This window comes from Microtus ochrogaster, unplaced genomic scaffold (assembly GCF_000317375.1).
Source record: "Microtus ochrogaster isolate Prairie Vole_2 unplaced genomic scaffold, MicOch1.0 UNK60, whole genome shotgun sequence".
NCBI lineage: Eukaryota > Metazoa > Chordata > Mammalia > Rodentia > Cricetidae > Microtus > Microtus ochrogaster.
This window is the reverse complement of record NW_004949158.1, coordinates 232,459-248,754: the sequence shown is the minus strand read 5'-3', so window position 1 is coordinate 248,754 and position 16,296 is coordinate 232,459. Positions and strand designations below refer to the sequence as shown.

The following is a 16,296-nucleotide window of genomic DNA, read 5'->3' as shown; positions in this document are numbered from 1 at the left end:
TGGGAGATCATTCTTTCCTTCCACGATGTCATTCCTAGGAATCAGTGGCAAGTATCAGTAGTCTCTTCTCACACTTAGGGAGTTCTTTGCTTAGAGGGTGTCCTTACTCCATGGTTAGACAAATAAATCTATTCATCTTAATATGTGCTTATAAATAACAAAGTGAACAACCCTTCACCAGCTGCAGCACTTGGGAGAACAGGCCATTTGCCTGGGCAGCATAGTACAGTTGACCCTGAAGACGGGGTGAAGGAGAGACAGGTCTGAGGGCATGAGATGGACATAGCTAGTGCCACCTCCCTCATCTGCAGAGTGATGGTGGGAGTGAGGAGAGGTGCCCTCCCCCACAACCCTTACCACCTGTGGTAGGCAAGGAAGCTGAACCTGCCACTCACCAGGTGTATACTCAAGAAAGTGGGTCCTGCATCTCTCCTGGGCAGCACAGCAGAGCTGACCCTATTGACAGGGGTCCAGATGAACAGGCCCAAGAACATGAAGTGGGAGTTCTGGCTCCGTCCCTCAGCATGGGCAGAGTAGAGATACCCCTCTGCCTGTGGTGAGTGGGAGAGCTGGCTCTGGGGTCATAAGAGCAGGAGAGCTATCCTTGCCCCTCACCAGCTACAGCACTTGAGAGAGTGGAGAGGAAGATTGAGAACCACACCCCTAAATAGTATCTTACAGTACTGAACAAAAATACAACAGGCTTGAGTCCAATATTTGAAGGCACCTGCCGATTTTGAGTCTGTCTTGAATGTGTTTGTCTTGACCAATGTAAATTGAGTCTTGACTCTCTTTGACGAGCTTCGGGAAATAGTCAAAATAAATGTGTTTCTTTCACACATCTTTAATCCCAACACTCAGGAGGCAGAGGCAGGCAGATCTCCGAATTGGAGGCTAGCTTTGTCTACAGAGTGAGTTCCAGAACAGCCATTGCCATGCAGAAAAACCTTGTTTTGAAAAACTGAAAAAAGTGCCTCTTCAAAACCCAAGTTCTACCCCAAATAAATCTACCAAAGTGGGAGCCCACAGGGGAAAGGTATCAAGGGCCCGGGGAGAGAGGTGGTGAGACACTGGGGCTAAGCCAGCTTCGTGCTCTGCTGGAATTCTGAGGCTTGGTAAGCATGGAACTGGGACGCTCAGATGTAGTGCTAGGGTGTTCCGAGGGCTGGGCTAAGCCTAATAGGGCCAAATGTTGTGCAGGTGGGGTGGAAAAGTAGATCTTCTGCTCTTCTGAGTACCGTTCTGCAGGAGTCATGGCATCCCGGTAGGTCCAGTCACGCCAATGGAAATTGAAGCCTTCAAGCAGAGTGATGTGGCCAGCTCTTGTAGGCACACAATCAGGGGGCTTTCTGGGTGGCAAATTTGGCACTTCAATCCCTGGCAGCAACATTACCCCTCGAATAGCAAACCAGCCCCCAAATCGGGGGTGTATGCACACACCTGCTATGTGCTTGGTCCCCCACGGGTCAGCATCCACATCTTGTCATTGGTAGTAGTAAGCAGCCCCGGCCACATGGGCTGCAGTCTGGGCTAGAATCTTAGGGCGCCGGTTGGGGTGGACCTCATAGTCAGCAATGACTTCTATTTGTAGTTCTGGAAACTTCTCGGTAACACTTCTTAGGTGGTAGGACACGCACTGATCCACAGGGTCTCTCAGCGGTTGGGGCTGGTAGCTCTTTAAGAAGGGTTTGAGGACTTTGTCAAACATAGCAGGTGTGCTGAGTACCAGGAAGGCCAGGGTAGGTCCTGGGAAGGGCAAGTGGAAGGCTGGAGGCAGGAGTTCATTGTACCATCCCACCTGGAAGCCAAAACCTCGAAGCCAAAAGGACATAAGGTGTCCTCAATCTTCTGCTTCAGTTCTGCGACATGTGGCTCCATACCGCACGCTGAACGCTGAGCTTGCTGTCCACTAAATTCTTTTATCTAAGAATTTTCAGAAAAAGGATATTATTCATTTTTATGTCTCTACTCTCTTCTTTCACATATCACAAAGTGTAGAAATATAAATCACTAGTTGTTTTCCTCTAAAGCCATTGTGGCAAAATGAGTCGTTCTTGCTCATGATATAAAAGGCAGCTAGAGTTCATCTCTAAACAGGATTCTTTCTGAGTGCTAATTTTAAGGGTTTTTTTCTTAAGAATGCCAAGATTTTCATTTTCATATGCTGAAAGTTAAGAAGTACTAGAGGTGGGCTGGAGAGATGACTCATTAGTTGAAGGCATGTACTGCTTTGCTAGAGGACCCCAGTGGCTCACAACTGCCTGTAAGTCTTGCTCCGTGGGATCCAGTGCTCTGACCTCTAAGGGCACACACTTGGCACACACCAGACAAATAAAATAAAATTAAATGGTTTTTAAAAGACACTGTAGAAGCCCAAAGGACAAAGAAAACTAACATCCCTTGCTGTAATAGTTACTTATTGTTTCTGTTTGTTTTTCCTTACCTTCACCATTAATAGCACAGGTAACAAAGGAAACACTGCTTTCCTTTTTATATGTATATTGTATGATTAATTGGCCTATATACAGATAAAATAGCTTGAAGTTCTCATGGTTTAATGTTTAATTGTTGGTGTTTGGTAATTTCCTTTCTTACTGAAGCAGATTTTTAGTGGAAAACATATTTGACTGAACTGTCTTTGTGTTTTGACATGATAGAATATGTTCAAATGGCTTCTGAATTGGACCTCATCATGGTTTTAAACATCATTTCTAGTTTTTATTCTTTTGTCACAGCTACATTCTAAAATAACTATCATTTAAGTGACTTGCCAAAATGTCAGTGCTACAATTCTTGTGTAACAAGTAGAAGCTTGTCTTTTTCCTGCTTTCCTACAGAGTTCTAAGCTTTCCAAGAGTCAACTGTGAATGTACTCAGTCACAGTCCCACTAAATTTATGTTACATTTATTTAACTAATTTATTATGTAATAATGAAGAAATTGAAACGTAAAAACAGTGTTGTTCTGTAACAATATTAGTAGAAAGGTAATAAAGTAGTACGGGATAATTTTCTAGAGCAGTGATTCTCAACCTGGAGATTGAACAACCCTTTCCACAGGGGTCACCTATCAGATAACCTGCATATCATGTTTACATTATAATCCACAACAGTGGAAAAATTACAGTTATGAAGTAGCAAAGAAAATAATTTTATGGTTGGGGTCATTGGGGTCACCACAACATGAGGAACCATACTAAAGGGCTGTAGGATTAGGAAGGCTGAGAACCACTGCTCTAGGGCTTTACACTGTAATATTTTCAGGAGTAGCTTGATAGTTTGATTTTTTTTAAAGAAACTTACAGCGTCTTCTGTGTTAAAAATGCCTGACCAGGCACCAGTTCTTGTGACTGCCGCAGGAAGAGAACTTGTGCTGCAGTACTGTAAACTGTTGTTGTTTCCATTGCTGGGTTTGTGGAGATGTACTAGCATAAGTCGAGCACCTTTGACCTCTAGTCATCCCCTGGGCCTCCCACCATCTCTTTCAGCCTTTCTGTACTCCATTTCCTCAGGGTACATACTCCTTAACCTTTGCGGTGGAATAGAATCATGTTTTTTTGTTTAGGAAAATAAATAGAACTATTCCATCTAAACTTGAACTGTACCTTTCTCTATATTTTACAGTCACCTCAACCAGAAAACTCAGTTTGAAAACCCAGTGGAAGAAGCCAAAAGAAAAAAGCAGATAGGACAGGCTGAAATTCATTCTGCAAAACCAGGTAGAACTTCTTATTTGATGATTGTAATAAGACATGAACTATACATGATGAGCTAATGAAAGTGAATTTGAACTTTTTATTGCTAAACCTTTGAAACTCAACAGAGAAATTTTTGCCTCTATAAAAGATATGAATCATCTTTTTTACAAAATCATGTGAACATTGTGAGAATACTGAGATGTTTGTCATGATTAAATAAAAAAATATAAAATTGTGTGAATTTGAGGTTGAGTTTTAAAGATTAGGGTTTTTTGGGTTTTTTGTTTTCTTTTTTTTAACTTTTGAAGCCTGGCTCAGTATTAGCCCCTTTAGTTCATTATAGCTTCTGAGTGAACTACTTAAGTCCGATATACAGATTTAATCTTCAGGATTCTCTAGTAACCTTTATTAATCAGTACTAAGTAAATCTACCAGAGTATTTTCTTGTGCCATTGGCTGCCTGTAGAGTTACATACCAAGTTACATATGGTTTTAATGCACCTAGTCATCCTTTTTTTTTTTTTTTTTTTGAAGAGCTACTCAGGAAGTTCTTGTATGTTCCACCTACCTGTCTCCTTCTTTTCTTCCATGTATCATTACAACCAAGTTCTCTGTGTATATTATAAAATATGATCCACTTCTGTTATCCGTGAGAAAAATACTCTAGCTACTCTTCGAAAAACATAGGTACCTTCCTTACGTTTTACATGTAGTTCAGTAAACATTTCCAGTTTGACAGATATTTTTGAGCACTCTTCATATGTCTTATGCTTCACTAGTCCCTAGATATTAAAAATGTTTGCAATTAAGTCAATTCTTAACCCCTCAAGAATTTTCTGGTATATCACTGTCATAAGATGTAGTGAGAATTGTCATTTAAAATTGTGGATGAGTGCACTGGCTAAAGAGCAGGCTTAAGTCTCATCATGTAACCTTGTTTAAGTTCCCTAAAATCTTTATGCCTGTTTCCTCATCTATGGAATAATAATAGCATTCTCTGGAGATACCTTCCTCATGAAGGTTTCTCAAGACATGGAAGATATCTCAAGAGGAAGGCACTATCTTGTATCTGATGAGGATACATTCCAAGAGCACCAGGAGATGTCTAAAGTAGTGTTTGCATTAAACCTTACATAAACCTTTTCCTGTATATTCCATACCTCTGATAAATTTAATCTTTCAAAGAGATTTATTTTTTATTTCATGTGTCTGAATGTTTTGCCTCCATGTATGTCTCTACATCACAAACATGCAGTTCCCACAGAGGTCAGAAGAGGGTGTTGGGTCCTCCAGAACTGAAGTTACAGACATTGTGAGCCACCATGTGGATGCTAGGAACCAAACCCAGGTCCTTTTCAAGAGCATCAAGTTCTCTTAACCACTGAGCCATCTCTCTAGTCCCTAACCTTTTCACTTAATGAAAATTCTTTACTTTTTCTCTTTGATATATCCAAATCACCAGCATCACTGCTCTTGAGCCTTGGAACATTTTGTAAGTAAAATAAGGATGACTTGTATATAGGTACCGTGCAACCACAGGAGCTGATCTGAAACCAGATGGCTACTAAACAGCTGTCAAGTGGTAATATATAGAGCATAGATACTGAATGAAAGGATGATTTGTGTACCAGATGAAATAGAGCAAGGTGGCATAAGATCATCTCAGATCAGTATGCAGTTTAAAACTAGAGTTAATTTCCATTTAATATTTTCAGAATTCAGCTGTCTGTAAATAACTAAAAGTAGAAAACCCAAAACTGAATGGAGGGAGGTTACGTTAGTGGAGTGTGGGTAAGGGGAAGTACTACAGAAAGGCGGTGAAGCAGAGAGGAGGTGGTTGCTTTCCTTTTCTGAAGTTGTCAAGAAATTCCATAAAGGCGCTATTTGTAAGTACTCCCTTGTGTCCCCCCCCCAACAAGGGTTTAGTTTTTTAACTTAAATTCTAGCTGTTCCATATCTTCAGAGTTTCTGAAATTTCCTATTCTTCAGGCATCTTTTTACTGTTGTTATTTTTACTTAAGATGTATAACTATTTTGAAGATTGACTGTATAGTTTATTTGGTATAACTGTTTTTGTTTTCAAATATGATTCTTATTTTGACCCAGATGTGGAAAGGTCTCACTTTACTCGGGATCCATCCCAACTTAAAGGAGTCCTTGTTCGAGCATCACTGAAAAAGAGCACAATGGGATTCGGTTTTACCATTATTGGTGGAGATAGGCCTGATGAATTCCTGCAAGTGAAAAATGTGCTAAAAGATGGGCCCGCAGCTCAGGATGGGAAAATTGCACCAGGTAACAAGGCTTTCAGAATTACTGGAAGATTCTTAGTACACTAACAAAAATTATTACAAAGGTGTGTGTGTGTGTGTGAGTGAATAAAGAGAATAAACTATGCAAATGAAGCTTGAGATCCTTGTATTAAAATAGTTTATCCCTTAATTAAATATATTGCTAGTTTTAAGGTCTGGTTATTTTTTTATAATAAGAAATTATTAAACAAAACATATTTTTATTTATGTTTATTTTTTGTATAATTTTTAGATAATACTTTGAAACTTATAAAACTTAATATTTGATAGTCATCCGAGAAGATCATTTGTTTGTTTGATAATAGAGTACTTTAAAAAATGTTTTATAAGTATATGGGTATTTTGCCTGCATGTATGTACCATGTATGTGCTTGGTGCCCAAAGAGGCCAGAGGAAGGTATTAGATTGCCTGAGAGTGGAGTTACATATGGGTGGATGCTGAAAATCAAACCTGGGTCCTCTGGAAGAGCAGCCAGTGCTCTTACCCACTGAGGTATTTCTCCAGCTCCCAGAGGGTACTTTTATAACTCCCTACATCTACTTATCATCTCTTTTGAAAAGTAGTCCATTGAAATGTTTTAGTGATAGCAAAGAAATTCTCAATTTTAATCTACTTTCTCCCTTTCCTTGACCTTACTTGTAGTTAGTAAAGTTCAACTACTCTTAAGTATTACAGATACAAACATTACTATTTTTATAAAGCTACATACATAAAGTTAGGTTGTCTTATATTTAATTTCATTTTTAATTAGTATTTGTTAGATATTTTCATATGGCTGACATTGTTTCTGAAGACCTTGGTAGAGGTTCAAGACAAATTAAAGAATATCATGTAGATTACACACTGTTTACCAAAGAGTTTAATGTTCACTGGGGTTTATTTCTATTATTTCACATGCTGTTGTAATGTGAACCCACACTTGGATGACTCAGTTGTTACTGTACTTTTTTATGACAAATATTGTTTGTTACTTTTAATTAAGTTATAGAATCTCTCATATACCTTTCAATGAATTGATGGAAACTTTAAAAAATAAAACCTAAAATAACTGAAAGTTATATTTAACTTATTTTTAAAATTAATGAACTATAAAGATCTTAATCTTAATAGGAAGAGTTTTCTTTTTAATTTTCAATTTTAATCTTTCAACATTTGTTCATGAAACATATCATATAGCATAGAAAGGTAGGTAGATAGATGATAGATAGTCAGATAGATGATAGATAGTCAGATAGATGATAGATAGATACATAGACAGATAGATGATAGATAGATAGATATAGATAGATAGATAGATACATAGATACATAGATACATAGATACATAGATACATAGATTGATACATAGATAGATACATAGATACATAGACAGACAGATAGATAGATGATAGATACATAGATAGATACATAGACAGACAGATAGATGATAGATAGATAATAGATAGATACATACATAGATACATAGACAGACAGATAGATATCCAAGGTTTCATAGTATAGTTTCTCATTCACCTAAAACTGTTAGCTAATTTGCATTAAAACTCAATACTTCTATGAAGACTTTAGGAACTTTTTGGAGTTCTTCATTTGGAGGTAAAAAGTTAAAGCTTTGTGTCTAATTTATGTATCCTCTTGGATCAGAAACAAATTTCTACAAAATAACATTTTTAAAAACTATTTTATGTGTATGGGCTTTTGCCTGCATCTGTGTCAGTGTATGACATGAGTGCCTGGTGCCTGTAGAAGCCAGAAGAGGTTATCAGATCCCCTGAGAGTGCAGTTACAGATGGCTGTGAGCTGCCATGTGGTCCTCTGGAAGAGCAGTCCCCGCACTTAAGGACTAAGCCGTCTTCCCAGCCCCTACAAAGTTGCACTTTCAACACCATGCACCCTGTTCTTTGAAGTCTGGGCACAACAAACTAAAGTACCTTTATTTGGCAGAAACCTTTTAAATAATTATATGAAATAAAAGCAAATAGATGAGATAATGAAATTTTATTTATCAAAATATTATTAATATTATATTATTTAATATTTACTTAATATTATAATAATATAATATTAAAATCAAAATATTTATTTTGCTGTTGGATAGCTAATTTCAGAAGTCAAGGTGGTATTAAAAAATTGCCAACTGTTGAAATTCTGTTGAATGGTTCTGCAAAGTGAGCATATTATAAAAGATAAAGACAGAATTAAATCTTACAAGAACTAATTAATTTCACCTTTCATTATCTTAAAACTATACACACTGGTTATTTTGATTTTGTTGCTCCTGCTTTCTCTATTTGAAATCCGTATAGTAAACACAAATTTCTACAGAAATAACACCTATGAGAGATGTCATTCTGATCTTTTTTTGCCTTATACTGGACTTAAGAGACATTTATTAATAGCTTGTTCATACAAGTAGCCAGTAGAGTTATTTTCTTTTGTATGTGCTAAATACCTATTACACTGTACTGAGTTTTGAATAGCCACTTAGTAATGGCTCAGAAAGTATGCAACAATTGCAATAAAACTTGGAGGGTTTTTAAATGATACACTTGACTTTGAGAAGATTATAACTCTCTGATGTTAAGATAGTTAATAATTGGACATTTAGAAGCTATCTCAGTGGTTATAAAGAAAGCACTTCCTGCTCTTTCAGAAAACACAGGTTGTTCATTTTCCAGTAGCTTATGACTACCTAAATCCCCAGCTTCACAGAACCCAGCACCCTGTCCTGTCTTCTGTTGTACCTGCACATGCATGACATACGCTTGGACATACACACAAAGAGACAAACAAATGAAAATATTAAAATAAATCTTTTTGTCTGTTTTTGTTTTTTGAGTCAGGGTTTCTCTATGTAATAGCCATAGCTGTCCTAGAACTAGCTCTTGTAGACCAGATTGCATTCAATCTCATAGAGATCCACCTGCCTCTGCCTCCCAAGTGTTGGGATTAAAGGTGTGCGCCACCACACCTTGAACTCACAGAGATCCACCTGCCTCTGCCTCCCAAGTGTTGGGATTAAAGGTGTGCACCACCACCGCCTGGCCTAAAAATGAATCTTAAAAGATGCAGATATATTTTTATAACAAAGTCATAACAGCAAATGCTTGTATTGGAAATCCCTTTTCTACATTTATAACCAATTAGAGAGCTTTAGAATTAAATTTAGTTTCTGTTTTGTTTTTGCCTTTCCCCCAGCAAAAAGATTAGCTTATTTGGTGGTTTTGATATTTTAACATGATTATATTTTGTCAGGTGATGTTATTGTAGACATCAATGGCAGCTGTGTCCTTGGTCACACTCATGCAGATGTTGTCCAGATGTTTCAGTTGGTACCTGTCAACCAGTATGTCAACCTTACTTTATGCCGTGGTTATCCACTTCCTGATGACAGTGAAGATCCTGTTGTGGACATTGTTGCTGCTACCCCTGTCATCAATGGACAGTCGTTAACGAAGGGAGAGACATGCTTGAATACTCAGGATTTTAAACCAGGAGCAATGACTTTGGATCAAAATGGAAAACCAGGCCAAATCTTGGCCAGTGACCATCTCAATGGTCCATCAGATTCATGTGAACAGAGAGCATCCCTGGCATCATCAGGCAGCTCCCAGCCTGAACTAGTGACTATCCCTCTGATTAAGGGCCCTAAAGGCTTTGGGTTTGCAATTGCTGACAGCCCAACTGGACAGAAGGTGAAAATGATATTGGATAGCCAGTGGTGTCAAGGCCTTCAAAAGGGGGATGTCATCAAAGAAATTTACCACCAAAATGTGCAGAACTTATCACATCTGCAGGTGGTAGAAGTACTAAAGCAGTTCCCAGTGGGTGCGGATGTGCCTCTGCTTATCCTAAGAGGAGGTGAGTAACAGCACAAGGGACATTTTATCTGACCATCACTCTCCCTTCCAGGGCAGGTTTCTTTCACTAGCATATTTCCCTGGCAATTCGTACTCATTTTTCCTGTGGCTCTGTCTGCATGTTTTAGCAGCAGTATCTTTTTATACTCTGTGTTGGTTATTAGTGGTTATAATTTCTTTACCATGAAGATCTTTATAAAATTAAATTTATAACTTTAATTATTAGAGAAAGTCATGGTACTATGCTATATCAGATAAAATTCTTCCTCTTAATTCAATCTTCTCAGTTGATAACAATAATAGAAATTGACTTTCTCTAGTCAGTGGTACTTCATCGGGAACTCTGCACCACACAGAGATTTGAAATGCTGACATTTCTATGTATGAGTAAAACAGAGAGATGTTAACCTGTCCTCTATCTTAAACTCTACAACCTGCCTGCAAATGTTGATTAAATCTCACATGCTTATGTGAAAAAAAATATGGAAATTTAATTTTTCAAGGTCATCAACTGACATGAACCACTCTTAGATATTATAAATCAATAGGCTTTCTTAAGTCAATACCAATGAGTAGCTTGTCTTTAGCCTTTCTTATCTACTGACTCTTATTTTTTTTTTTTTTTTGTATTTGAGGCACACATTACTTCTTAGGATACCTTTTCATTTTTCTTTTTTTTTAAAACCCATTTTGGTATCTTTTCCAGGTTATATAGTACAGTATGCTCAGAGTCAGGGGGAAAAAAACCATCTTTGTGGGCTGAGAAATTGGATCAGTAGAGTTTCGTATCAGCATCTATATAACAAGCCAGACAATCCTTGCATGCCTGTCACCTTAGCTCAGAAGTGCATGGAGACTTCTAGCCTACCCAAGAAAATGTGAGCCCTAGGTTCAGGCAGAGACCTTGCTTCTTCCTCAGAGGAGAAGATGGACTGTATAGAAGGAATACATAGAGGAGGAATCCAGTGCCCTCTTCTGGTCACTATGTGTGTGCATTTCTAACTGTCCTATCTTTCACGTCATAAAGCAGACAATTGAAAAACCTTTGCAAACATCCTTTTAGTTTGTTTCAGAGGATCCAGGTAAAAAGTAGCCAAATATTAAAACAGATAGTCAGCTAGTGTACACAAACACACACACACACATACACACAAATGCAAATAGATCTTTATAAGAAATATCTTTGTGAATACTTGAGAGGTTTTTTAAACAAATATAACAGAGACCAAGTTTTGATATTTGTGAATTGATATCAGTTTGCTGCCTCTCTGCTTACTACTGTTTCTGTGATTTAAGGAACCTTAACTATCAGGAAGGTTAGCGTGTTGGATATAATAGATGTTTAATGCCTGATACATAGCTGATACTAGATAGAGTTTATTATTAGGCTACTGAAATTGAAGTTTTATCATAGACATTATTAATGTTTATGGTCTAGGAGTGTTTCCTTTGTTTTTGAATTTTGGTTATTTTTTAATTTTAGGTCCTCGTTCACCAACTAAAACCGCCAAAATGGTAAGTACTATGGTGATCCTCCAGTGCTTTTCCCACACGCTGAAAGAGGTGCTTCATTCCCCTCTGGAAGAACAGCTTCTTGCTATGGGAATAGCTGTGAGAAGTCAAAGAGAGGCTTGCTGCCCTAGGCTTAGATCAGAAACTCCAAGGAGTTGGTAGAAAACTCCCTGTGAGTATGCTGTGTTGGTTAAGGCTGGCTGATGGAGAACACTGGGGGCCCAGATTACCAACAGTTCTGCTCACAAGATTGTAAAGTTGGCCACTGAAGAGCCTGAGTAAACATCCTTTTAGTTTTTTTTTTTTTTTTCCAGATGAGACAGGAAGAAGAAGCTAAATGTTAGGACAGATGGCAAACTATTGGTGCATCTTCTTGTTGGTGCCCAAGGAAAAAAATAGTAGCTGATTATATTTTCATGGAGACTGTAAATACCCAGATTTAAATGATCTCACATTTAAGACTAAGCAAAACTTTTGAGCTGAATCTTCTTATGTCAAATGATAGGACTATTAGATTTGAAACAGTGTCTTTTTTATTACTTATTTGAATAACTGAGAAACCTATTTAAAGATCGATATGGAGAAAATAGACATTTAAAATGGTGGTGCCAAGTGCTATTATTGTGAAAGAAACTATACCAGGCATAACACACATTTGTGGGTATTTACATGGATATAAAGACAATTATATTTAAGATCTCAGCTTAGTTAATGGTTTGGCCAACTTGAAATAGAAAGATGGTTTCTATGAAAAGACATAGGCTTCTACAGGAAAGACCACATGGTATGAAATAGGTTGATTGCTTCCAACACACCACGTCTGCAAAGTTGCTGTTGAATGGATCAAAGCATAGGAAGAAGGGGCGTCATTTAGAATCTACTTTTTTTTTAATGGACTCTCTCTACCATTAATTCCAGTATGAACAGAAGTTTTGTTCAATTAGTTAAAGAGTACACTGCATTTTTCTACATATCTTCCCTTCCTATAGCAATCACTTTTAGCTCTATATCCATTTCATAATGGGTTCCCCTGCATCTATACAGTGTTGATGGTGGAAGGCTCTGGTGACCTATGGTGATGCTAACAGAATCCTAGAGGATGTAGAAGAAGGAGAGATAACTTTGATTTGTTGTTGTACCACAAAATTTCACAATTATTTGGGAATAAACTCACAGTAAAGGTAGCAATCCGCAGTCCTCTGGGTGCATTGGGAACTGGAACTGAATTCAGCAGCAAAGAGGCCTGCTCATGCTTTTCATCTGCATTTATAGTACATGAGACCGTGCCCAAAGTGAACCGATTTCTTAAAGGCTATTGACTGAAGGAGTTCCCACAACACCTCCCTCTTGTCTAAATAAGAGAGTTCTAAGCCTATTAAAAAACTATATACAATAAGAACAAATATCAATTATTATCCAGGAAAAAGAAGAGGCAAAAATTACATAAAAATTAGAATTGCAATCAACATGAACAACATAAAAAAGAAATGTATGCAAAATGTTTCAATAGTTATCCTATCCTAAGGAATATAAGTCTTATATTAAAAATGGCTTGGCTAAGTCATGAGAGGAAAGTAACTATGACTATCTAATCTTCAACCCCATCAAAAACCTGAGAAGGGAAATAATATTACCTGAGTAAACAGGAAATGCAATCAGGCAACTTTCAAAAGTTTCGAGAAATGACACAGGCAACCAGCTACCTGGACAACCACCCAAAGTATCATTTGCAATGTTGGGGCAACTAACTTTCCCTAAAGCCTAGAATATCTGACAGACCATTTTCAGAGGAAGGAAAATTTGAAAAACTATCTTACCCTGTCTTGGCAAGGTTTGGCAGTCTTCTTGCTTGTATCCTGCTTGTGTAGTTTGAACACCATGCATTTAGTGAGTAGTCAAGTCCAGTTTTGCCAAGAAGAAAAAAAGTTCCGAGTGGAATGTCTTCAGTGCCTAACATTCTCTCGGAAATAGGTCAATGCTGCCAAGAACATTTGTGTCTCACATCATCAGAATCCTAAGTTACTTAAATACCATATTCTACAGTTTTTTGAAGTGTTTGAAGATTACCTGTTTATGCAGAATACAATCTCTGTACATCTAAAGAACCTGACTAGTCTAACTATATGTATGACAAACATGAATGACTATTGACCTGTAATTTTTAATACCTTTATGCCTTAAAACTAAGGCTTCATATTAACAAATTAAACAATCTTTAAAGAAATGTGTAGCAAATGAGGGCAATAACCTCAAAATGTAAACTCTGTGTGTGTGTATATGTATGTATGTATCTTAATCAGAGGTAGATATATACAGTGCAATATGATAAATATATCCTAAATTGCATCAATATATTAAGCAGAGGTAGAAACATGTATACATACAATAAGACATAATAACTTTGCATAGGTATACCAATATTGTAAACAGAAATAGGAGCATGTTCAATATAACAAATATAATTTGAATTTATATCAATATATAAGAATTTATACCAATGTAAATTGTCTATAAGTAATAGCTCACAAGTAATAATCTACCTATTATCCCACCTTATCTATTTTCCTTTTTTTAAAAGAGATTCCTGAGCCTACTTCATTTCCACCCCTAGCACTATACCACTTATAGCAAACCCCTAATAGCTGTCCCTAACCCTGATGACAAACTTTGTTGGGAGAGGGGGTGTTGTCTTCTGTAATTACTTACCCTGGTCATGGGGGTAATGTTATTTCTATGGGATTCTATAAAAACTAAAATGATGGGGCTGGAGAGATGGCTCAGAGGTTAAGAGCACTGACTGCTCTTCCAGAGGTCCTGAGTTCAATTCCCAGCAACCACATCGTGGCTCATAGCCATCTATAATGAGACCTGGGACCCCCTTCTGCCTTGCAGGCACACATGGAAGAAATGCTGTACACATAATAAATAAATAAATATTAAAAAAAACTAAAATGATGGTTAAGTTTCAAGATTACTGTCCGCTATAATTGCAGATAGTCTCTGAGTAGATGGTAGGGTTTTTCTGAAATTCTTATTTGAAGTTCTGGGCAGAATGTTGTAAGAAGGTGCACCAAGTTGGAATCATATTGAGTGGTTTGTAATCCAGAACAGATTTTAGTGCTGCTATCCACATAATGGCATCATATCAACCAGGTGGAATCGTTGTTGTGGGGCCCCATATTCTTCCTGAGACTTAAGATTGCTGCAGGAAAATTTATTGTTCATTGTGGAAAACTTAAAAGTTATTCATATAGACATAATATTCAACTAAATGTACCATAGAGATAAAAATAGCTACGGGAAGAAGTGAAAGCAGAATTTTAATAGTAGTATTCCCTAGATTTTATCTTCCTTCTATTCTACACCAGGTGGCCCCTGATATGAGACAGAAACTCTGAATTGGATTTATTTTTTTAAGCTAATAAGTATGTAAGTACTTTATTTGATGTCATTAAAAAACAATCTTTGTTTTTTCTCTTTCTTCCTTCCTTCCTTCCTTCCTTCCTTCCTTCCTTCCTTCCTTCCTTCCTTCCTTCCTTCCTTCTTTTTTCGAGACAGGGTTTCTCTGTAGCTTTGGAGCCTGTCCTGGCACTAGCTCTTGTAGGCCAGGCTGGCCTTGAACTCACAGAGATCCACCTGCCTCTGCCTCCAGAGTGCTGGGATTAAAGGCGTGCGCCACCACCGCCAGCTCTGAATTGGATTTAGAGAAGGATAACCATTGTGCAACTCCAAAGCCAGCTTTTATTTTTAATAAATGACGACTACTTTTATATGTTTGTCAATAAGATCTTACCCTGCAGAGAATATTGGTATCATCAGTCAGATTTCTCTTTACTTGATTCTTTTTTGATAGCTATCTTTTCTTCTTTAAGCATCTAGATGTTCATGTTCTCTTGACTTTTCAAAAATGGGTATTTTCCTGTAAAGACAAGAACAGAACCCTGCCCCAACCCTAATGATGTTTCCTTACAATCTGTGGATTGTCATCTCTGTGGATAAGCTGTCATTTCTCTTTTATCAAGAGGTTTCTTCATTTCAAACTGAATCTTGATTAACTTTGATTGTATCCATAGCTTTTCTCCTGTGAAAAGAAGAGCCAAGACCTTCTCACAACAAAGCACATCTTCTGCTTTCCATTCTGAGGTCAATACATCCTTGATACACACTCACTGATTTAATTCAGAAGTTTTTCTATTATCAGTGTCTTTCTGCTGCCTATGTTCCTTTCTCATTAGCATTAAGAAAATTCAAGGTTAATAAAGCATTTGCAGTCTATTTCTGGAGGTATTTTTCATCTGTTTTAGTTTGTTTAACATATCCTTTATAATTTAATTTGACCTTTCTATAACTGCCTGTCCTATAGGAATTGATCTTCTGCCTCCTAAAGAGACCAACTCAGATTCCAAGATTCTGGAGTATTAATAATTACATCTGTACCCATATCCAATAATCATTGTAATTACAAAGCCAAGAAGCTTTGGTCTTTGGTCATTTATAGAAGTCTGCCAAAATATACTCTTCCTATTTTCTTCTTGAATTTTTGATTCATCCTCCATGTTTATTCTGTCATTTAGAGAAGTATGGTTTTTTACAACAGGCACTGGATTTTCTAATTTTCCTGGAGAGGCATGTCTTCCACAGTGACTGGGAATGACTAGACCACCTTTGACCTAGGGGCTTGTAAGAGCCCCCCCTCCCCTTAGGAGTTTCCTGATGGTAATAGATTGCCTTGTTTGTCTCTTCTTAATCTACATTTATTGGTCCAGTATCGGCCTTTGCTCTATCTTCTACATAATCCTGAAGATTGAGACCTTCTATTTTTGTTCTTACCAGAAGAAACATTATTTCTAGGAATGCTTTGTCTACAAGATGTCCTATTCTACCACAAGTAAAACACTTTGTATTTTGATGTCTCTTC

The 16,296-nt window shown here is 37.3% G+C and overlaps 2 protein-coding genes across 3 annotated transcripts in view; one reads left to right on the top strand and one right to left on the bottom strand.

Annotated features, from left to right (window-relative positions):
- Magi3 (membrane associated guanylate kinase, WW and PDZ domain containing 3) overlaps positions 1 to 16,296 on the top strand; it is a 200,779-nt gene that overhangs the window by 140,196 nt on the left and 44,287 nt on the right. For both annotated transcript variants that reach the window (XM_005369757.3, XM_005369758.3), the window contains exons 8-11: positions 3,624 to 3,718; positions 5,804 to 5,992; positions 9,262 to 9,867; positions 11,350 to 11,381. In XM_005369757.3, coding sequence (XP_005369814.1) covers positions 3,624 to 3,718; positions 5,804 to 5,992; positions 9,262 to 9,867; positions 11,350 to 11,381 — 922 coding nt within the window. The remainder of the gene's footprint in view (positions 1 to 3,623; positions 3,719 to 5,803; positions 5,993 to 9,261; positions 9,868 to 11,349; positions 11,382 to 16,296) is intronic.
- LOC102001155 (methylmalonic aciduria and homocystinuria type C protein homolog) lies at positions 825 to 1,878 on the bottom strand. The gene is given in 2 exon segments (XM_013354685.1): positions 825 to 1,806; positions 1,809 to 1,878. Coding segments are annotated over 2 exon segments (837 nt in total). The 3' UTR covers positions 825 to 1,039.